We start from the raw sequence: 24,963 nt of genomic DNA, 5'->3' as shown, positions 1-24,963 counted from the left end.
CTGAGGCCCCGTACGAGGGGCCCCGAGGCTGGACGGAGACGGAGACCGGAGGGCGGGACGTCTTCAGAGCAGCAGCTTGGGTCCGGCAGCGAAGTCCAACCTCTGGACCAAACTGGAAGAAACAAGATTAAAAAACTCAACTCTGAACTCACAGCAGCTGAGAAAAGGTCAAAGGTCAAAGGTATCAGTTCATGGGACAATCTGGATACGGAAGCCAAAGAATGCAAATCAAACATTACATTTAAAAGAATAAGAAAAGCCAGTTTGATGAAGAAATAACATGATAATTGTTAAGTTAGGTGGGTTTTCCTTTTTTTTCTCTCCCTCTTTTAGCACCATTGTCATATTTTTTCCTTTGAATCAAAAAGGAATACGACTATCTGTGTTTGACGTCAGCTATTTTGTGTTATTTTATAACTTTGTTGTAATTTTTGGTTGTTTGTTTTTTTTAATTACGTTTATCGGAAAGTGTTTTTTTTATAATTGCGTAATTAGTTTTTTTTTATTATTATTACATTAATTGAAATGTGATTTCTTAGGAAAAAGGGACAGATAAAATAAGCTTAGTCTTCTTTCTGTTCCCTTTCATTCAAGGAAAGAGATTTTTTGTAATTATATTGAACTGTTTTGTTTTTCTTTTAATGAATGAAATAAAGAATAAAATTAAAAAAAAATAAATAAATAAATAAAAAAAATAAAAAGGTTTAGGCTGCGGAGCATTTCCACTGGTGGGAGTTCAGAGTGGCCCTGCAGAAGTGGCTTCCAGGGACCGGAGACGGGTCTGGGAAGGGTTTGGGGGGGCCTAGGCGGGTCTAGCCCGAACCCCCGCCTGTGGAAACGCCCCTGGCGGTGGGACGATGCTCACCCCTGTTTGAAGAGGCCGTTGGCGGCGTGGCCCTCCGGGGGCCCGGTGGGCCCGGTGGGGCCGTTAGGGCCCGCCGGCGCCGCTCTGCTGGCCAGACCTCTGCGGTCCTGGACAAACTCCCGGCACGACGCCAGCTTGGACTCCAGGCTCTGCAGACGGAGGAGAGAAGCAACACGGGGGTTAGCGGGACCGGGGGGGGCGGACACTAGGGCATTTAACTTCACGTTTTGCACAGGTTCTTTTTAACGTGACACAATGTACCGAATACATACGTACATACACACACACACATATATATATACCGTATTTTCTGGACTATAAGCCGCACCTGTATATAAGCCGCACCCGCTCTATTTTTAAAAAAACAATAAAAAAAAGATATACAAGCCGCACCTGTATATAAGCCGCACCCACTTTTATTTAAAAAAAAAAGATATGCAAGCCGCAGATATTTATGTTGTTAGATTAGATATTTACTACATGTACAGAACCATTTTGAACTGTAAATGATGTACATGTTTGTACCTAAATAGATCCTTTCCTAACGGTGTCTTTTAACACGGCAGCAACTTTGCTGATTAAAACGGGACAGAACCAAGAGAAAATAACCGGTATTTATTTATCTATTTATCTGTTTGAAATCTGCTTCTACCTACTTCTATCTGCTAAAGAAGAAGTAGCGTTTTCTTCTTTGCATTTATTTTGTCTTAGTTGTGATTCTAATTCCGGTTAGAGCGCCCCGAGCGGTGGAAGAAAAATCCACAGAATAGCTGCACCTTTGTATAAGCCGCATGGTTGAAAACCTATGAAAAAAGTAGCGGTTTATAGTCCAGAAAATACGGTATATATATATATATATATATATATATATATATATATATATACATATATATATATATATATATATATATTAGGGCTAGGACTCGAAAAAATTAATCGAATTAATTACAGGCTTTGTAATTATTTCATCGCAATTAATCGCAATTTGATCACATATCAATTTTAGACCTGAGAACAACGAGATTTCCTTTTTTTGTTTGTTTCAAATGGATTTTTGTACACGAGTGAATGATTGACTAGTGAAAACATATGATCAATTTATGAAACAGTTTATTTTTATCAAGGTGGTGCTTCGCCAAGAACAAATCAGTGCAATTTGCTATAAAGTGCAGTCAATTAAATATATGCAGTATGCACATTGAGTGAGACAGGTATCCTATAGTCAAGGACCTTCTGTAAACACTTGAATATAACAAAATACTTTCAACTGTTTCAAGTTCATTCCAGAACATGGAAACACATTAGAAAACAGAGCACGCTTCCATCCATCCGTTTTTTAAAACAACATTTCCATCCACGGGACCAGCGAGACCCTTTTCGTCTGCGACTTCATTCATCTTTAACGTGTGTGGTAACAACTTAGCTTGTGTTATGACGACGGCCGCACTTCACTGTAACACTAATGCACGTTGGTTGCAGAACCTTGAGAGAGAGAGTTGTAAAACGCTTTGATCTCGCCGCGGAGCTTACAATGGGAGTCCACGTAAGTGCCATAACTCTCTCGGTGCGTCTGAAATGCCATACTAAAAAGTATATACTAAAAAGTATACTTAAAGGAGCTTGAGGCAGGATTTATGAAAAAAATGCGTATACGTTTTAAGTTTTCTAGTAATAATGTCAGATGAAGCGTTCCAAACCAAAAAGAATGATTCCTCTAGTGTATCTCTCCGTTGCCTTGAACAGGCTGTGTGCTGCAAAATGTGCTGCAATTGTGGGGCAGAATTTCCCGCGCTGGGCTGCGGATGTGACGTCAAATGACGCTGCATGCACGTTCTCCCCGTTCTCCCGTGCCGGCTTCACTGTTGGCTGCAGTACCCCCAACGGCCGTCGTGGTGAAGGGTGGCGCTAGAGAGTCTCATTTCTTAAAAGGAGCCTCAAGCTCCTTTAAGTTCGGCACACTTTTGAGTAAACATCAGTAAATATCATTAGGGTGGAAGTATGCGATTTCGGACGCAGCCTCTCTCTCAAGGGTCTGGTTGGTTGGTGCGCCGTCCGTGTGAAAGTCGTCCCGTGAGAAACGTTCCGAGGGGAAAAAACTAATGCGATTAAAATGCGCTATTTTTTTTAGCGCGCTATTTTTTCTGTAATTAATTAATCTAAATGAACGCGCTAAAGTCCCAGCCTTAATATATATATGTATACAAACACATATGTACTCGTGATGCGTTCAATGTTCTTGACTTAAATCCAATTTCTTGGTTGTTTTATGATGTAAAACTTTTACCCCGACTTTCCTGAGCAGCTCTCCAACGATGTTCAGAGCCGAGATCCTTGCCGTGGTGGTGAAGGGGGTCGGGGTGGTGGTGGGGGTCGCCGAGACGCTTTCACCTGTGAAACGATGGGACACACAGATCATTTCCGATTCCAACATCCTTGAAAAAACAGTTGCTTCCCAACTCCATTCTCACTTATCCAATAACAACCTGTATGAACAGTTCCAGTCCGGTTTCCGCCCACTTCACAGCACCGAAACAGCACTCATCAAAATCATCATCTACCTCCTTCCCCTCGGCAATATCTTCCAGAAATTCAACATTCATTTCCATTGCTATGCTAATGACACCCAGGTCTACCTCACCACCAAACCCTCGTCCTCTCTCCCGCCCACCTCCCTTACTGACTGCATTTCTGAAATAAAAACTTGTTTCACCCAAAACGTCCTTAAATTAAACAGTAATAAAACTGAGGTTCTCCTCATTGGCACCAAATCCACTTTATCCAAAAACAACAGCTTTTCTCTCACCATCGACAACTCCACTGTTTCACCCGCCCAAGCTAAGAGCCTGGGTGTCATCCTGGACAGCACACTATCTTTTCAATCCCACATCAATAACAGACGGAGCCAAACGGACCCCTGGACACTGTTGTTAGAGCAGCTTAACCTCTAAACATGAAGGATGGAGCCTTGAGGTCGAGTGGTGTTGCTTTAAACTTCCAACCTTTGCTCAGCGTCTGATTATCATCTGACCAAAGTTAAACAACAGAGATCAGCGGAACGAGCTCGGATTTCTCTGCATCATTAAATGAAGATTACTGACGTTTATTTGAAGAAGTGCAGAGCATAATGAGGTTTATTCATGCAGCGAAGAATATGTGATGGTTAAACAGGCTTCACAATAACATTAGAGTCTCATTTACTTCCAGTAAAAGGATCCTCCACCTTCCTCATGTTCACTTATTAATATCAGCTTCCATCCATCTGAATCAGATCAGATATTCAAGAATTATTAAGACTCTTTAACGCAGCACCGTCAGCTACTTTACACCGTATCAATAAACTCAGGGCCGGCCCAGGCCTCCATGGGGCCTTAAGCAAAATGTGATTTTGGGGCCCGCTATACTGATTACCTCTTGGGGGCCCCCTAGTGGTCACGGGGCCCTAAGCAGCCGCGTAGTTCGCTTATGCCTTGGGCTCTGAATAAACCCAATCACTGTCAATATTTTAGAGATTATGGATCTTACCGGGCAGCTACTGCTGGAATGAAACTGGCTGAGACTCGTAGCGTAAATCATGGTTGTTTAAAGGGGACCTATTATGAAAAACATGTTTTTTCTTGCTTTAACATTTATAAAGTGGTCTCCCCTCAGCCTGCCAACTCAGAGAAGGAGGAAAGCAACCAAATTCTGCAGTGTCTGTACAGCCGCCCGGATGAGCCGTCCAGTGTGATGTGGATCTAGGAGCCAATAAGATTCTGCTCCCGTTGTTACTTAACCAAAATGCAAACCATGTCCACAACTATGAAACCGTGTAACTGCATGCGAGCGTCCAACTATCGCATTACACTGCGTGACATTGGACGCTCTCTGTCCATCTCCCTCCAGCAGCTGCCACTTTATGGAGGTTTTTGTAGTGAAATGAGGAGGAATCATAGAGATAACTTCTCATTTCAACTAACTGGATCAGCCGTTCCTCATCCGTGACTGTTTCCTACAGCGCTTTCAACCGGCTTTCAACGCAAGCGACAGGAAGAAAATAGAAGCAGGACGTCCGACAAAATGTTCAAAACGGCGCACCGCGTCGTGCTGCGTCGCTGCCGCCAGTTAGGACAGACCAATAGAAAATAAAGCAATGGAATTGATTTTGTCGCTGACGCTCGCTCGCATGCAGTTATGACACGGTGTAAAGGCTGATTTATGGTTCCGCTTTACACCAACACAGAGCCTACGGCGTAGACTCTGCGTCGATTTAACGCAGAACCATAATTCAGGCTTAACTCCGCCGGCCGGAGCTTCCGCCATTTTTTCGTAGCGGTGTATCGCGTCATTCAGGCAGCCAATCAGCACAGTGCCTCATTATCATAGCCCCGCCCACTCAGAATCCTGCATAGATAATGAGGTTAGAGACCGGGAAGATAAAGACATGGATCAGAGGCTGAATTTCTAATTTATTTAGCAAAAACAATCAAAAGCTTGTTTTTAAGACATTCAAGGCCTGTTTAAAATAAACATTAGATGCCATAATAGGTCCCATTTAACTCACCTCTGCTGGCGGAGGGCGGCGGGGTGGGCGGGGCCTCCCAGGGGGCCGGAGGATGAGGAGGATGAGGAGGATGAGGAGGATGAGGAGGCTGGTCGGAGGACGAAGAGGCCGTCCTGTCCGCTCTCCTGCTGTCTGACGGCGTGAGGGGGGGTGTGGGCGGCCGAGGGGAGGACGGGGCGTCTCTGACGCCGTTGCCGAGCGACGGATTCGTACCGGGGACCTGCTGCTTGCTCTGCACCGCCAGCTCCTGCCTCAGGTCTGAGTCACACACGTCACAGTTACAGATCAGATAAACACAGGCCTCCAACATCCAGACAGACTTCTGAATGAGTTCATCAAGAAAAGCTGAAACATATGAAACCAGAGACGACTGCAGGGACGAATCTTCGAGCAGAGTTTTATCATGAAAGTTCCCTTTAGGATTAATCAACTGTATCAGATTGAACTGAATTTTGTTTTAAGAGGTGTTAAAGTTTTCCATCCTGGGAAAAAGGGGGTGAAGGACTTTGGAAACCTGCTGTTATTATAATATTGATCATCAATTAAACCTGTTGAGCCTTTTCAAGTGTCTCCACCCTAACCCTCCCCAGGACCAGCCAGGTACACACTATTTTATTTACCTCTTTGTAGGTGTTTATTCTGCCATCTATTCAGCGTGGCGACCAGAGACTTTAGGGACGTGTTGCCGAATTTGGACTTAGGTAGAACAACGGGACGAACATTTTTTTTTTCATTATGCACTTCGAGAAAAAAGTCAAAATGTTGAGAAAAAAAGTTGAAATGTCGAGATTAATGTTGAAATACAATTTCGAGAGAAAAGGTCGAAATTTCGACTTTATTCACGAAATTTCGACTTTGTTCTTGAAATTGTATTTCAACATTAATCCTGACATTTCGACTTTTTTCCCAAATTGCACAATAAAAAAAAATCTTCCCCTCTCAAATATTTTTTCTCCTTTGTGAAAGTACTAACTGGGGGTGGTATCGCTCCCAGATGAAGGAAATGAAGGAGGGGTTCCAGTTTGTGCCCTTTCAAATGCCTTTTAAGCATGATTTCAGATATGATCAGATAAAGAGTCAGCAAAGAATCATACGACTCTGAAACGGCTGTGGAGCAGGTTATGAGGTCGCCATGAGTCGCCATGGTAACCGTAATGATGAATGAATGAATGGTTTATTTCGGACAGAATACATTGAAACATTTACATGTTAGTTTCACAAATAAAATAAAAGGTAAATAAAAATGTCCGAAAAAGGAGTAGGCTGAAGCCAAGGGCTTATTATAGCCTATCCTGTGCAGTGTATATCATTCGGTGGATGATGATACACAAATAAGAAAAGAAATATATAAAAAGAAAACAAAGAGAAACTGTCATTGCATTATACTATATAAAAATAATAAAACCAATAATGCAAAAAGGGGTATATAGTGGTGCTATTTTCATGTTAATCTATAATAAGCTATACCAACATAATTTAAAAAATTCTTTATAACTGTTTATCATTTTATATTTAAACATTTTTTTGAAAACATAAATTGAGGTACACATTCTTAAATCCTCATCACAGCAATTCCACAATTTGACACCTTTCACGGAAACACAGTTTTCTTTACTTTTGGTTCTTCCCCATGCCTTCTTAAACATACCTGTGTTCCTTAGTTCATATTTACTGTTGTGGATTTGGAACAGCCTCTGAGAACATCTTGGGAGGAGATTATGATGTGCTTTATATATGATCAATAAGGTTTGAAGGTTAACTAGATCCCAGAATTTTAATGTATTTAAATTAATAAAAAAAGCATTGGTTGGCGCCAGGTACTCTGCTCCCATAATTATACGTACTATTCTCTTTTGCAGTAAAAATATGGGCATGAGATTGGTTTTATAGGTGTTTCCCCACACTTCCACACAATATGTCATGTATGGGACTATAAGGGAACAATATAGCAGGTAATGTGATTTTTTATTTAAAAGTTCTTTGGATCTATAAACTATTGCGATTGTTTTGGACATTTTCTTTTTGACATGATTAATGTGGGATTTCCAGTTTAATTTATGGTCGATTAATACTCCAAGAAACTTATATTCAAAGACTCTTTGAATCTTCACACCATCAATCCTTAATGCGACTTCAGTTTTGATTTGTTGATTTCCAAATATCATAAATTTGGTTTTACTTAAATTTAAAGATAATTTGTTTACATCAAACCAGCTCTTCAGTGTGTTTAGTTCCCCTTCCATTGTTTTCAGAAGCTGCTCCACATTCTTTCCATGGCAAAACAAACGTGTGTCATCTGCAAACAGAACATAATTCAGAAGCTTGGATACATTGATGATGTCATTAATATATAAAATAAAAAGTTTTGGCCCCAGAACAGATCCTTGAGGAACTCCACATTTTACTTTCAAAAGTTCAGATTTAACATCTTGTATTTGTACATATTGGTAGCGCTCCTCAAGATAATCTTTTAACCAGATATTAGCCATCCCTCTGATACCATAGCATTCTAGTTTCTTAATTAGTAGTTTATGATCAACTGTATCAAAAGCTTTACTAAGATCTATAAACACACCAGCTGTGAATTCTCGACGGTCATTTGCTGTGGCAATCTGCTCAATTAGGTTTACCAATGCCATTGAGGTGGACCTGTTTGTTCTAAAGCCGAATTGTTGGTCGCATAATAGATCATGTTTCTCAATGAAGTTGTCAAGTCTGAGCACAAACAATTTCTCTAAGATCTTGGAGAATTGTGGGAGCAGGGAGATGGGTCTGTAATTTGTAAATAAGTGGCCATCTCCATTTTTATATATTGGAATTACTTTTGCTGTTTTCATCTTATTGGGGAATATGCCCGTATGAAAAGATTGGTTACATATATGAGTCAATGGTTTCACAATACGGTGTATAATATCTTTTACTAAGGACATGTCTATTCCTGTCCAATCGGTGGACTTTTTATTTGTGCATTTTCTTACAATATCAATGATTTCACATTCCTCAACATCCCTGATAAAAATGGAGTGCAGATTGTTTTGCATTGTATCTCCAGTATTCAGCATCCCAGTCCCATGTATCTGTTCCTCAATTTCCTTGGCCAGATTGACACCAACATTTACAAAGAAAGCGTTAAATTCATTGGCTATGTCAATGGCTTTATTAATGATTACATTGTCATCTTTTACAAAGTAGTTAGGAATTGCAGTTTTCCCTTCACCTTTTTTAATTACCTTGTTTAACACCTTCCATATTTCCTGTGTATTACTCCTATGAAGTTCCAGTAATTTATGGTAATAGTCCTTTTTGTTTAATCTCATAATACTTATTAATTTATTTTTATAGGTTTTGTATTTATTTTCGGCTTCGTTAGTTCTTAGTTTTAAAAATCTTCTGTATAGGGTATTTTTCTTCTGACATGCATTTTCTATACCTTTTGTAATCCATGGCTTGACCACATGGTAGTACTTTCGTGTATGTTTCCTTTGTGGGCAATGTTTGTCATAGGACCACATTAGTGTGGATAAAAACGCATCATAGGCCTTATTCGGGTCACTATTCTCATAGACCTCATTCCAAGTTTGATGACTGAGCTCTAAATCAAGAGCGGCAATGGCTTCTAATGATCTATGTCTGGTATAGATACATGCATTTACTATTTTTTCTTTCCTTGTCTTAAAGACATTTGGAAAAATCGCAAATACAGGAAGATGGTCACTTATATCATATAGAAGAAGACCAGCTCTGATGTTATTTTCAATTTTATTTGTAAATATGTTGTCTATTAGCGTGGCAGTATCAGTGGTAATTCTACTGGGTTTTGTTATTAAAGGGAAGAGACTGTTGCTATACATAGCAGTGATGAACTCTACAGTCCTACTGTTACCATGTGGGTTTAATAAATCAATATTCGTATCACCACATATTATTTTCACCTTATTGTCACTGACCTTATCCCACATGCAAGCCATCTGTTCATTAAAAATGTCCACTGAGGTTCCTGGGGCTCTATATACACAACCTATGACAATATTTGCCCTTTTATCAAGTTTTATTTCAATTGTTATACTTTCCAGGATATTCTCTACAGTTTTTGACATGGATTTCACAATACTACATCTTAGAGCAGTATCAATGTAGAGTGCAACCCCACCTCCCGTTTTGCCAACTCGATTTGTTGTAAACAGCTCGTACCCATCCAGTTGTACATCATTAACTTTATCCTCATTTAGCCATGTTTCAGATACAGCAATTACATTAAATTTTTTGAATTTACACAAGTAATCCTTAATCCTTTCTAGATTCCTATGAAGACTTCTACTGTTAAAATGTATTACTGATAAGGCATCTTCCATTTTTACATGGCTGTTAAATTCATTCTCTGTATAGTACTCACAATTAATGTTAATGGTATTGTAGAAGTGCTTTTCAGGGTCAATATCAATTTCCCTGTCATATATTTTCTGGTCACTCTACATGATAGAGTTGATGGTAGATTTTACACATATCAAGGTTGTTTTCTTTGTTTTCTTCAAATCCCAAGGGGACTTTAATAACTGCATGTTCCTAAACATTTAAGTAGACGTTAGGCTACATAAATATTAAAGGCTTTTACCTCTGGCCTCGTCCTTCAGCCGCTGGACCGACTCCAGCAGGTTCTCCTTCTCGTCCAGCTCGCTCTCCAGGAAGGCGTTTCTCTCTATCACCTGGTTCATCCTCTGCTCAAAGTCGTCCAGGGACATGATGGTGGCCCTGGAGGAGAGACAGGTTTCTGTCAAAACCATCCTGGAAAACTGGTCTTTACACAACTCTACATTTGCTTCATTTAATATAATCCCAGAGATCCCTGTGTGTCACATCCGGGGGCTTTTATTTATTTATCTATTCACACCTTTGCTCTGCTAAACAGCCACCGGATTTGATTTATGATGATGAAACACCCAAAGTATGACTGAAATCTACGGAAGAGAATTAGGGACATGCAGGAGAAAAAATATTTGAGAGGGGAAGATTTCTTTTATAGTGCACTTCGAGAAAAAAGTCGAAAATGTTGAGAAAAAAGTCGAAATGTCAAGAAAAAAGTCGAAATGTCGAGAATAATGTTGAAATACAATTTCAAGAATAAAATCGAAATTTTGTGAATAAAGTCAAAATTTCAAGAATAAAGTTGAAATACATTTCGACTTTTTTCTCGACATTGACTTTTTTCTTGAAGTGCATAATGAAAAATAAAATCTTCCTCCTCTAAAATATGAATATTTTAATTTAGAGGATGATATTAATATAATATAATTATAATCTTTATAATTTTAGGAATAAATCTTCTGTTGCACTATTTTCCATCAAGTTATTTCTTATTTCTGGCAGATTGACACAATCCTCAGTTTAAAAATAATTCATCATCTAAATCAGTATCAGGTCACTGATGAATAAAGTTGAAATTTCGCCTTTTTTCTCAACATTTCAACTTTATTCACAAAGTTTTGACTTTTTTCTCGACATTTCGACTTTTTTCCCAACATTTCAACTTTTTTTCGAAATTGTACTTCAACATTATTCTCAACATTTCAACTTTTTTGCATGATGCATGATGAAAAAAAATCTTTCTCCTCCAAAATATTATTTTTATTTTTCTCCTGCCTGGCCCTAATACTTTTCCGTAGAAATCAGAGTTAGGAAGTTGGTTTTTGTCGTTGTTTGACTGCTAGCTCAGCGAGTTTTTGTGTCAGAGTGGAGCATCGTCCCTCTTCATAACAGCTTATTTTGGTCTTTCAAGGCTAAAAGTTAATCCTTTAGTCGTGTGTTTGGTGTGCTGAATGTGTATGTTGCATCTTGCTTAGTGTGATTTAGGAAGTCCTGAAGGACCTCTCTTCCATCCCCGAGATGAGGTTAAAACTAGTGGTGGGACTCGATTAAAAAAAATTATTTAATTAATTAGATACTTTGTATTTAATTGTTAACATAAAGTGCAATATGAATAATAGCAATAAGATTGCATTGTCCACAAGGCACAAACTTAAATTCAAGTTAGCTATATTCAAGCTTTTTCAGGACTTTTTGTAAACTTTCTATGTCTTAAACACATTTGTTTTTGTTTAGTAATTTCCTGCTGGAACTAGGAGCGTCGTCTGTGCAGCTGCAACATGTTTGGCATGGAGGTGCTAGTGGAGGCTGGAAGAGCTCTGGCGATAGGCAAATTCTTTCTTGCACAATTTGTAAACAATTTTGCTTTTATCCAGGTTTCCACTCGGTAGTTTTTTAAAACTAAAATTTCCGCCCACCGAACTCAGCAAAGACATCCCATCAGTTTGGGTTTCCATTGTTGTTTCTCGTGTTGAGTTCTGTGCATCAGTATTACGGGAAACTAAGACCGGGAACTCGTGCAATGAGAAACGTTCCGCGCTGTTTGGTACGGTGGCCGACAAGGGCCAAACGCACTGCAACGGCCTAATGCGTCTCAGTTAAGGAAAACGGCTTCAAGTACAGAAACGATTCAAACACAAGTCTAAACGAGGTACAAAAAGAGGAACGTGGTGCAAATGAAAAAACGTGGTGCAAAAAACAAAGACAAATGCAGCATCATTAAACGCTGCAAAAAGAGAAACGATGCAAAGCACAAAACGATATAAAACAAGAAACCATCTTCAAAAGAAAAACGCTTCATAAGCGGTCACTACAACCGGAAGTGCTCCAAACCTGCAGGGGGCGCTCTGACTGAACCACAGTGTTTACATCCATGGTTTAAACATACAGCGGGAACGGTAATGTGATTTTTATCTGACTATATTCATATACGATGTTTATATCACTGTACAACCCTGTACATTGTATCGTCTGGTGTAAAATATAATAAAGAAACGTCTTGTAATGTGCACCGTGTGTCTGCAGCATTTTTCTTTTAAACATGGTTTCTTGTTTTATATCGTTTTGTGCTTTGCATCGTTTCTCTATTTGCTGCGTTTGATGATGCTGCATTTGTCTTTGTTTTTTGCATCACGTTTTTTCATTTGCACCACGTTCCTCTTTTTGTACCTCGTTTTGAGTTTGTGAATTTGAATCGTTTCTGTACTTGAAGCCGTTTTCCTTAACTGAGTGCGTTTGGCCCTTGTCGGCCACCGTAGTTTGGAGTGCAAAAGTAAATTGCGAATAAATGCGCTATTTTTTTTGTTGCGTTATTTTTCTGTAATTAATTACACGTAATTAACGCGATAAAGTCCCAGCCCTAGTTAAAACCCATTCCAGCCCCGTTCCTCAGGTTCCTGACCTCTTGGTTCTCTCCAGGTCGTCGTTGTCCTGCTCCAGCTCCCGGATGTATTTCTGCAGCTGCTCTCTGACGGCCTGCGTCTCCGCCAGCTCTCCCTCCAGGCTGGAGATCTGCCGGCAGGCCTCCGAGTGCTGGCTCCCATACTTGTCCTGAAAAACACAAGACAAACACAGAGGTGAAGAACGGGGAGAAACAGGAACTAATGTCAGACCACAATTACATAACAGGATCAACTTCAAAACCCTGCAGCCCCGTTCTCTCAGGACAGACCAAAAATAAGCAAACCACAAAGTCAGAAGATCAGGTTTTACATCAGCAGAATATCAAAGGAGGGGATCTGTAATCTGCACGGCTGCATCGTGTTTCAGCTTGTTTAACCACATTTCCTCATATTTGTCAAACATTAGGAGATAAAACCTTTCACTTCTCTGATAGTATCTTGTGTTCTGGGCTCATATTTCTGTCTAGAAGAAGAATCTAGACCTTATGTAAGAGTGTTATCCTCGAGTACGTCCAGGAAATAAAGAGTAAATATGGTTCATTCATTTTTAAATACCCTTTTCTGTGGAAATATTTGGGTTAATTTACTTAACGAACAAGTTGATGGGAAAAGCCTTAATTTTACTCCCTTTGTCTAAAGGAAAAAATACGGAAGAGTATTAGGGCCAGGCAGGAAAAAAATAAAAATAATATTTTAGAGGAGGAAGATTTTTATTTTCATTATGCACTTCGAGAAAAAAGTCGAAATGTCGAGAAAAAAGTCGAAATTTCGAGATTAATGTTGAAGTACAATTTCGAGAAAAAAAGTCGAAATGTTGAGGAAAAAGGCAAAATTTCGATTTTATTCTTGAAATCCACAATAAAAAAAATCTTCCCCTCTCAAATATTTTTTCTCCTGCATGGCCCTAATACTCTTTCATAAGAAAATGATAATACTAATAATATTAATACTAATAATAATGTTTTTTAATATCAATCTTTACTAAACTGCCTAAACAAATGCTGCCAAGAACAAAAAGTCTTCCATAAAAGCTTTGTTTCCACAAACTATGACCTCCAAAATGAGTGTAAATATAAATCATCCCTCTAAAATTAAACAAATCTGACAATGTTACTTTAATGAATGTAACATTTATAGCATAATTATGTATTTATAGCCTGTAATTATGTAATGAGTTTCCATAAAACACAAGCGAAAAGGGAATAAAGAATGAATCACCATTCTTGGATGATTTAACTGTTTTATTCATCAGAAAAACAAACTAAAGCAACCACAGATTTGGTGAAACTATTTTAGTAAACCAGTAAATATCCTGGTTTTCCCCAGAATCCTTAATCACTAGGTCAGAACTTCCAGGAGATGCAGGTGGAGCCTCCACAATCACCTGGATTACTGACCACAGTTTGAGCGGCTGTGAGTCTGAGCCGGTGGACAGGGGCACAGGAGCACCTCAGGGTGCTGTTCCTGAGCTCCTGGAGTTGATCGTGCAAAGAAGGATAAAAGAAGAAGGGACAAGCCGGAGCTTCTTCACAACACAACGATACAGCAGCAGAGTCTTTAGTCAGAGGTTCTTCAGATCTACTGCAACAAAGACCTCTACAGGAGATCCTTCAGACCTCTACGGGAGATCGTTCAGACCTCTACAGGAGATCCTTCAGACCTCTACGGGAGATCCTTCAGACCTCTACAGGAGATCCTTCAGACCTCTACAGGAGATCCTTCAGACCTCTACAGGAGATCCTTCAGACCTCTACATACAGCCATAACCTTCTACAATGAATCTTAAATCATGAAAACTAAGATTATCTATCAATTAATGTCTCCTTGGGGGATTAACAAGTATTTTAATTTGATTTGGGAAAAAAACTACTCTAAAAAGAGTTTATGCTACTTTAAAAAGTGCTTTTGGTTAAAATGACTGAATGTTTCGCTGACAGAATGATAATGTTCAGTATAAGAGAAGACTGACTTCAGTAGACGTTTGTTTAACCCTGACTGATCCTTCTTTCTTTCTCCCACCAACATACAGCTTGTATTTGTTATGTGAGACAATCGGGCAGTTGTTTACTTCAGATTGCTCTTGTTGCCTCAGAAATAGAAAAAGAGTTTTGATGGCTCGCGAAAGTGAGACACGGACAAAGAGCTTCTTTATATTAAGAACTTAAAAATAGCTACTGAATCATTTATGTTTGATAACAAAAGGATAAAGCCCTGAGCAGAGGTCATGTGAACGTGACCTTCAGCGTGACCCATTTTCTCCTGGATCTCTGATAAAACCGCGGCGCCTACAATAAGTCATGAAAATTCATGGAGCCCGAGCACCCAGCGCATGACGCGATAGCCCGGCCCCCAGGGGGCCCTGGGGGTCCCGAGGACCAGCTCTCCTAGCAAACTCCACCTACGAGTTTCAGTCAGGCACCACTTGTTGGCATGACCATAATTGATCCAGAATCGCCCAAAGGGCAATGTTGCTAACATTTTGCTAACAAGATAAAGTCTCAAAAATGACCCCGCTTTGATGTGAATGAATGAATGAATGAATGAATGAATGAATGAATGAATGAATGAATGAATTAATTAATTAATTAATTAATTAATTAATTTTCATTTCAAACATGTACATAAAAAAATTTAAATTAAAAAAATAACCAGTAAAAATTTAAAAAAAATTAACATTAACATCTTCATATGCACATAGGTTCGAAAAAAGGAAGGAAGAAGTTTACACTTTTTTCCTAGTTCCTACCCCTTTATAACTCTATGAATTTACATTATTGATATTATTATATCTACACAATATCCATATAAATATAATCTATATAAATACTACGTAAACATGCCTATTACTACATAATTATCCTTATAAGTGTATAGAAAATATAAATATTACATAAATATTATATCAATATATAGAAAATACAAATATTATATAAATTTATATAAATATACACTATATAAATTACATAAATATCCCTATAAGTATATATATATATATATATATATATATATATATATATATATATATATATATATATATATATATGCTACATACCTAATAAATATATAACATATATTACATAATTATAACTATCCCTCTCAACATATAATATATACTACATAAATATCCACATAAATATCTAAACATATCTTAGGCAAGTATAATATACCATTTTTTCCTATTTTATTTGTTTATCACACTCCTCGTTAACCCATTTCCTCTTCCATACACCTGTTTATAGATAATTTTTGTATCTCTTTTTAAAACAGATTTATGTTAGTACTTTGTTTCATTTCCTGCTCCAAACTGTTCCACAGAGTCTCCACAGTTCCATATGCACACACGTGGAAGAAAAAGATCCCCCAAAAATAAAACACGCCTGAGAAAACCTGAAAAATGAAGGCGATATATTAGTATCTAGAAAAGGTTTCCCTTTTCTTATTCTTTTGCTTCTTCTTATTATTCCACACGCTTTTTTCGTCCGTTAAATGCGGTCCGAACCGTAACGTGCACCCATGCATGGCATACATCGTTGGATGGGTCTCCATCGTGCCTCGATGGGCATTACTTTTCTCAGTCAAAAGTGTTGCCGTGGCGACGCTAGCGGCTAGCAAGCAAAAAAAAGGGCGAAAATTGTGGCGCTCATTGCTCGGCCGAACTTTATCGTAAAGACATTGTTCAAATTTTCAAAACACTCGGCCCGATTGGCACTAAAGGACTGTACAACCTCATTATGCCAGTTATTACAGTTTTTGCGATATTTAACTTTCAATTAAAAAAAAAATCCCTTTTAATTTGGACGCTTGTTGCTAAGCAACAGTTTATCGTACAGACATCATTACAACATAGACAAACCCGGGACGCTTTGTACTACAACATATTTCAGTCTCATCATGCTAGCTATTACGCTTTTGGAGATAGTTAACTATTCTAATTTTGATGCTAATGGAAATTTGGACGCTTGTTGCTCGGCAACACGATATCGCAGAGACATCGATCCAACGTTAAAAGACTCGGGACGATGTGGACTACAAACTACTGAGGTTTCATTAGGCTGTTGTTTACAAGTCCTTGTCCTTGTTTAAGTCCTTGACCATAATTGGTGCAAATTAGCCCCGCCTCTTCTTCTGATTGGTCCATACTTGATATTCCCTATTCTCTGCCATAACTTTTGAACGAGTTGTGATAAAGCCATGTGGGTGGTGTCATCGGACTCGGTATTGAGTACTTGACCTTCATTGGCCTGAATCAGCCCCGCCCCTTCTTTTGATTGGTCGATATGTGATATTTCCTATTTTCTTCAATAACTTTTGAATGGTTTGACATAAAGAGTTGTGGGTGGTGTCATTGTACTTAGTTTTGAGTCCTTGACTTTTATTGGTGAAAATTGCACGCGCGAGGGCCCGTTCATCGCTGCTTGCAGCTTTAATTTTTCTTGCTATTGTTCTCAATTAAGCAGCTATCGAACAAAGTACCAGTGTACATCCCCCGTTCCACTTTTAGCCCAAAGATGACCTCAGGGAACAGAGAGAGGGAGCCAGCAGTGATCTGGGACTGAGATGGGGATTATGTGGAGTCCTGCCGTCGCCTCCAGACACTGAGGGAGTCGTCAGCTGCCCCGTTCTGCCCTGAATCAACCCTCTGTGGAGGAGAAGCGCCTGAAACCCACCGCAGGCAAATAGCAGCTATAAAACTGCACTTATCAGCTGACAGACATGGAAATCACCGGCGAGGCCAGATCTCACCGCTGCTTCGGTTGGTGAAATGCAAATTAAAATAACTTTGCAGTCCTGGATACAACAGTTTTATGCTTTAATGCAGGTCATAAAATAAAAGGATGAACATGCAGGTACTACAGTTGCAGGGTCGTACTACTATGGGCTTCACATTTCTATGATGTTGTCTAAATCTTTTCTTTACACTTGTATTTGCTGCTTGGACTGCATTGCAGAAAACTTTAAAGTTAAAGGAGCTCATCAACCTTGTATCTCTAAAAACCCCCGTGAGAGAAATTGGAGCAGCTTCATACCGCACTTGTTCTTGTTTTAATGTGAATCCGGAGCCTTAGTCCTGTTTCTTTTATTCTGTAAATTATTTTATCCGTGTTTCTGTGAGATTCCCGTGTGTTTTGTAATTGTTGAAACTTTTCTATGCTGCTGTCTTGGAAAAGAGGTCATTGTGTCTCAACGGGACCGACTTGTTTAAATAAAAGGCAATAATAATAACAATTAAAGCGATGAACGGGCCCTCGCGCTTGCAATTTTCACCAATAAAGGTCAAGGACTCAAAACTAAGTCCGATGACACCACCCATGACTCTTTTTGTCAAACCATTCAAAAGTTATGGCAGAAAAAAGGAACTATCAAATATGGACCAATCAGATGAAGGCTTTATGTCATCTATCGCCACGGTAACGCTTTTGAAAGAGAAAAGTAATGTGCGTCGTTGCAGGATGGAGACGCACATTTTGATGTATAACACACCTGCACATTACGGTTCGGGCTGCATTAACGGCCAAAGAAATGGCATAAATTGCGCCAAAATTACACGATTAATTCAAAATGGCCAACTTCCTGTTGGGTTTCGGCCATGGCGCCAAGAGACTTTTCTTTAAGTTGTGCATGATACAGGGGTGTACCAATTTTTGTGCATGTATGTCAAACCGTATTGTGGGGCTTGAGGCACAAAGTTTTCTAGGGGGCGCTATTGAGCCATTAGACCACGCCCATTAATGCAAACCATTAAATATCAAATTTTCCGCCAGGCCTGGCTTGCGTGCAAAATTTGGTGACTTTTGGGCACGTTTAGGGGGCAAAAAGGCCCTCCTTTCGTCGGAAAAATGAAAAAAAAAAAACAATTCCTACAGATACAATAGGGCATTCGCACTGTAAGTGCATGTGTGAGTTTCCTCGGTACCTTGTAGTTTTCCAGCTCCAGTCGTAAACGCTCGTTGGCAGCCAGCAGTTCCCGGTTTCGAGCCTCGTACTGTTTCAGCTCCGTCTCCAGCTCCACCTCGTAGTCCCGGCTCATCTGCTGGAACTCCGTCAGCTCCTCCTGGGCCTCCGCCGCGCTGCCAGCACACACTCACTATCACACACACGTTTAACAACATTCCTGCCAGGTTTGGGGAGTTTTGATTCATTTTTCATCTCTTCTTTTTAGGTCATGTTTTATTTGAATGAATATTTTATTGATTGGTCTCTCCGTCTCTCCCGTCACTCCTTTCAGCAAAAATACCCGAAGTAACATTAGTTTACTCCTTTATCAGTCGCTTGGTGCAACAACCCCCGCCTCACGGTAGCAGGGCAATTCAAATGTCAAGAATCGATTTTATTCGATCCGATTTGATTCTGATATTGATTTGGGTTAGTGTTATTAAAACTGTTTTTTGAGCTGTTGCATGAATTATATGACTGTGTAGGTATGCAGCATATTAATACTAGTATTATATTGAGATTCAACAGCAAGTATTGGCAGCTAATGATGCTTTAAGGACCAATCACCTCCAGAATGCTTTGCAGAAACATTGTGGGACAGAATTACCAAACAGATCCAGGGAGGAAACAGAGACGGAGGAAATCGCTTTTAGTTTTTCCCATTTTTGAGAATCTGGTTTTTAGCATTTTATGCAAATGTAACCCAAAGACAGTATATAAAGCAAAGAAATATAGACAATTTATACAATTATAACTGAAAACTTGAATGTTTTTATACCTTTAAACATATTTAAAGTTAAAAACATGGCACCAGTTATTCTCGTGTCCAACAAAACATTCCTTTTTTGGGCATAAACAAAAAAATACCAAAAGTTGTAATGTAATCATGAGGAAAAAAAAATCGATTTTAGACATGCGAATCAATTTTTAGGAATTAATGAGAATCGATTTAGAATTGGAAAATTGATTTTTTTTCAACACAGGCCTAAATACGACCAAAGCTGGTTCTACAGACGTCCATGAGTGCAATATTCAAGACAAACGGAAATAAAATAACCCAGAAGAAATAAATGATTAATTTAGGTGAGGAGGAAAACGATCAGACACTAATTGTTGTCAAAGACAAAGCCCCAATGAATCTTAAACTAATATCTTTGGATTAATGATTTAATAAAGTTAATTTTGTCCACGGCTTTACAGTTTAATTTGCTAGTTCTTTTTGTCGGATAAGAAATGTTCAGGTTTCTTAAATTCCTGACACTGTGACTGATGAAGGCGAAAGGAATCGCAGAAACATGTCAGGTATTTCAAAACCTCAAAAAATGTCTTGTCCGATGAAAATAATCAGCAAATTAAATAATATGTTTGGAGTAAAAACCAATCCTAACACTTCTCCCACAATGCAACGGGGGGAAATAAGGGCTTAAACAGCACAGACATCTAACAAGGGTTTTGAATTATTTATCTTTTAAATTCTTTGCAAATTATAAACCCGACAGGAAAGCAGAAAAAAATGTAGTTAGTTTCTGACTCAATTATATCCCTTCAAAAGGTTCTGGGAGATTATATATTTTGTGAGACATCATGGTGAACTAGGATTTATTTTTGTTCCTGGAAGACGGAGAAATATATCAAGACACATTAAAAACAAACTTTCAAACTGGACAGAACCAAAGAAGATGGAAACATCTCCATCAAAACTCTGGTATAATTATTTGTACAAAGCTAAACGGCTTAACTTCCCTCTTAAAAACAAGGGGGGGGGGGTTGGTGAAACAGAACCAGGAACTAGGTTTGTCCCGGTCAGGATTTTTTAGCTCCCGATCACTTGAGTTTGAGTTTCTGCCGATCTCGATTTTTCCCGATCCGATCCCTTTTTCTGGCTCCCGATACAATTCCGATACTTTTTCCCGATCAGATACATTTTGGCAATGAATTAAAAAAATAAATAAAAAAAAGTGGACTAAAACTAAATGATCCCAAGTTTCTTTACATTTATTTCAACAAAACTTATCAGCTCTGGTGCCACAAAATGTAAAAACATGAAATTGTAAACTAAAACTAAAACAAAAAGTGCAGAATAGTGCAATAACAAAAATACATTTAACTTCAAAAGAGGTAGTTGAATGACATCCAGTCAAAGTTGTTTTAGGTGTAATGAGATTTGTTTGACTAAAAATTAGACATTTTAACTAGAAATAAGATATTCTTGTTAAGATTTTGAGTTTTTGCAGTGCATGTTAGTTTTGCTTACTTCGTCGGCCGGAAGTGACGTTAATGCAACGATGTATAAAACGATTTAATATATATTAAAAACGTTAATAACTAGGTATGTCCCGATACTTTTTTGGCCGATACTGATGTTTTGAAAATGCCGAGATCGGGTCTGATTGATCGGGCCAACACTAGAACCAGGGGACTCACCTCTGCTGGTGCCGGCAGGCCCGGTCCTTCCAGAACTCCAGCTCCTCCTGCAGGGACCCGAACTGGTCCGGCTGCTGGTCCCCCATCTCCTGACCCGGTTCACAGCGAGCTGGAAAATCATGGAAAACCATTATAGTAATGAACAATACGGAAATATCGATACCTCCGATACCAGATCTGTACACTGTAAAATCCATTCTCAAACAAAAATATTGAGTACGTTTACATGCAGTCAAAATTCGGGTTATTGCTAATATTCCGGTTACTGAAACATTGGGAATAATCTGTTTCCATGCATGAGCAAACAGGGTTATCCCTGTTTACATGGTGATTGGAATCATTTCTCAATCAAACCAGCGACGCACGGAGAACGTGATGACGCAATTACCGTCATTTCTTCTTCTTCTTCCTGTATCCAAATTCAAAACAAATGCTGCTTCGCGCAACTTTTCGCTCACCTTCTTGTAAATCTCGCTATCGGTACTTTCTACCGTCTACAAATGCAGAAATGTTCATATCCTTCATTACATTTATGAAGTGATTAGTCTCCTCCTGGTCTTGTGTTTCTCCGTGTTTATAAGAACTTCCTGGACTCAAAAGACCAGGATTCCTTGTGAACAGAGCATGTGCAGAAAACAAATTCCTGTTCCGTTTGATGGGGATATTCCGTTTGGCGTTTACATGACTGAATATTCAGGTTTTAAAAGGAGTAACCCAGGGCTCATATTGAGGTTTTTAAAAACCCGAATATGAGCAAATACGGGTTATTCAAAGGGGTTATTGGTGTTTACATGGCCGTGAAAATTCGGGTTATTGCCAATATTCGGGTTTTAAAAGGGTTATTGATGCATGTAAATGCAGTCATTGATACTTTTGATATTTCAGTCATTTGTGGTCATGTATATCATTCAATAGAGGGAATGCGCATGACGTCACAGATGCGGCTTCACATCAGGTTTCGCCCACTTAGTGTCAGAAAGACTGAGTGACAGAAAGACTGAGTGTCAGAAAGACTGAGTGTCAGAAAGACTGAGTGGCAGAAAGACTGAGTGGCAGCATAAACTTTCAGTTTGAGCAACTGGAAAACATCTAAAATGGGAAAGAGCTGTTGTGCGATCGACTGTACTCATAGATTTAACAAGAAATCAGAGTTATCGTTTTACAGACTGACGAAAAATAATCTTAAGAGAGACAAATGGATCACTGCAATTCACAGAAACAACTGGATTCCAGACACCGAAACGTGGATTTGTGGTTCCCATTTTGTATCAGGTAATGTTGGATTTTTGGGTAGCTAACGTTAAACGGTCAAATCATAAAGTTCGGTGTCCTCATCACTTTAATTTCTACAACAAATCCTGCCTTGAAGTCGGACCAAGCGTCAAGACTTTTGATTGCCTTCAAGCTTTGCTTCGTGTATTTCCCCGGAGTAGAAATTAAGTTCATATAAATATCAGGAAACTGGATTCGTGGCCAAATATTAATGTCCATGGACCACTGGTTCTTGGTAACTGTACCAAATATTAATGTCCATGGACCACTGGTTCTTGGTAACTGTACCAAATATTAATATCCATGGACCACTGGTTCTTGGTAACTGTACCAAATATTAATGTCCATGGACCACTGGTTCTTGGGGTAACTGTACCAAATATGAATGTTCATGGACCACTGGTTCTTGGTAACTGTACCAAATATTAATGTCCATGGACCACTGGTTCTTGGGGTAACTGTACCAAATATTAATGTCCATGGACCACTGGTTCTTGGGGTAACTGTACCAAATATTTATGTCCATGAACCACTGGTTCTTGGTAACTGTACCAAATATTAATGTCCATGGACCACTGGTTCTTGGTAACTGTACCAAATATTAATGTCCATGGACCACTGGTTCTTGGTAACTGTACCAAATATTAATGTCCATGGACCACTGGTTCTTGGGGTAACTGTACGGGTCACTGTCAAGTCCAACTGACGCTAATTTAAGCTGATAATCAGCTGTTATCCCGTCTTCTCCACTAGTTGCAGCTGTTTTTGCTGATGTTTTGCCACTCAGTGCCAGTAAGGGGGCTGGTCCAGTGGGGAAGTGACGTCAATGCAAACCCTTTATTGCATCTAATACAACAGAAGTGTCTCCAGCATCTTTCCAGAGACCAGAACATGAACATGCAATTATTACATAAACATAACATAAACAATGGCAGGTAAAAACCTTAAGCCAAACAGTGGCAAGGAAAACTCCCCTTTAGGAGGAAGAAACCTGGACCATAAGGGGGGACCTCCTGCTGAAAACCATCATTAACAGAAATACGGTGGAAAGTCACTAAACTATTCAGATTCTGTCTAAATGACACGCTGCTGGTAGGAACTACTTTTTATCATTTTCATTTTTATAGTAGTTCTTTTTTTTGTTTATTATTCTCTTATTTATTTTAATGGTTTTATTATTTTACTGATTTTCCTGTTGTTGTAACAGTTTGGCTGTATTATGAATGAAGCTGATACCTCTCTCTCTCCCTCATACTGTATATATATATATTAGGAATGGGCGATATTTTACCGTTCACGATAAACCGTCAAAAAAATTCCCCACGGTAAAAATTTGTCATCTCGCGGTAAAAATGATAAATTCCTGTTGATGATGTTTTTGTGTAAAACTTGATTTATGGTTCTGCGTTAAATCCACGCACAAGGTACGTGTGAAACGGACGGACGGACGGAAGGAAGGAAGGAAAGAAGAAAGAAAGAAAGAAAGAAAGAAAGAAAGAAAGAAAGAAAGAAAGAAAGAAAGAAAGAAAGAAAGAAAGAAAGAAAGAAAGAAAGAAAGAAAGAAAGAAAGAAAGAAAGAAAGAAAGAAAGTGTGGTGATAGATTTAGTTACAAAGGTGGAGTTGAATTGGTATATTTTTTATCGTAATTTTTATCATTATGGGAATGCCAGAAATTATCGTGATACATTTTTTAGTCCATACCGCCCATCCCTAATATATATATATATATATATATATATATATATATATATATATATATATATATATATATATATATGTATTAGTATTATATATATATGTATTATATATGTATGTATAAATATAAAAAATATATATAATATTTATACACACATATATATATAAATATATAATATAAAATATATATATAATATTTATACACACATATATATGTGTATAAATATTATATATGTATGTATACATATTAAATATATATAGAGGTATTAAACATCTCTAAATCATTACTTCAAACTTTAACATGTAAAATAAATAAAGAAGATAAACAAACAAACTGATCCATGTGTCACATCCAGCAGGTTTGGTTGATCCAGACAGACTACAGGAATAAACTCTCAAACTACAGGAATAAACTCTCAAACTACAGGCAAATAGCACTTGTTTTGATTTAAAACATATAAACTTTATCCCAAATTAAGAAAATTGTGTTTTTAATGAGTTTACAGACAAAGACTGACGTGGTCCAAACTGAAGATAACGGTACACTAAACTATCTATCCTAAACAACACCTACTTTTACAGAAAAGTACCTAAATATCAGCAGGATGAGCCAGAAAACACTTTAGAACAAGGTTTAAATCATGTTTTTAACTTACTGGTCACAATTTGTGACTTCTTTCACCGCAAAACCCGCAGACTTACCGCTCTGTCCTGGCTTGTATTCATACGTGGCTGAAACCGGAGCTTTTTAATACCTGAGAGGATGAAATATAATAAAATAAACTAACACTTTGGGGACTTTAGTCTTTAGTTTGGAGGTTTGGAGTCACCAAAGTCGCTCTGTTGAACAATACTTGTTGCCGTTCATATTGTCCGCAACGATTGACCAATCACAGGCCAGGTGACGTCCGCTCCGGGCGCTGCTATTGGACGACGGCCTGTCAATCAACCGTGGTTGGGCGAGTTGAGG

The 24,963-nt window shown here is 38.6% G+C and overlaps 1 protein-coding gene across 1 annotated transcript; it reads right to left on the bottom strand.

Annotated features, from left to right (window-relative positions):
* Positions 1–14: 14 nt before the first annotated feature.
* LOC133422563 (nuclear distribution protein nudE homolog 1-like) lies at positions 15–24,856 on the bottom strand. Its single transcript, XM_061712582.1, has 9 exons — positions 24,696–24,856; positions 21,026–21,134; positions 18,582–18,735; positions 12,667–12,815; positions 10,018–10,154; positions 5,406–5,663; positions 3,150–3,253; positions 866–1,014; positions 15–112 (listed from the first exon to the last, which is right to left on the bottom strand). The coding sequence occupies exons 2-9, from the start codon at positions 21,109–21,111 to the stop codon at positions 64–66; spliced, it is 1,086 nt and encodes a 361-aa protein (XP_061568566.1). The 5' UTR covers positions 21,112–21,134; positions 24,696–24,856; the 3' UTR covers positions 15–63.
* Positions 24,857–24,963: the final 107 nt, after the last annotated feature.

Source organism: Cololabis saira, chromosome 21 (assembly GCF_033807715.1).
Source record: "Cololabis saira isolate AMF1-May2022 chromosome 21, fColSai1.1, whole genome shotgun sequence".
NCBI lineage: Eukaryota > Metazoa > Chordata > Actinopteri > Beloniformes > Belonidae > Cololabis > Cololabis saira.
Note: the sequence above shows the minus strand (reverse complement) of the source record. Positions and strands in the feature narration are given on the sequence as shown.

Coding starts and splice junctions, on each gene's coding strand:
- LOC133422563 (XM_061712582.1), bottom strand. CDS start 21,111: ATGGGGGACCAGCAGCCGGACCAGTTCGGGTCCCTGCAGGAGGAGCTG. Junction 12,816..18,581: donor TGGAGCTGGAAAACTACAAG/GTACCGAGGAAA, acceptor TGTGTTTTTCAG/GACAAGTATGGGAGCCAGCA. Junction 3,254..5,405: donor GCCGCCCTCCGCCAGCAGAG/GTGAGTTAAATG, acceptor ATCGTTTCACAG/GTGAAAGCGTCTCGGCGACC.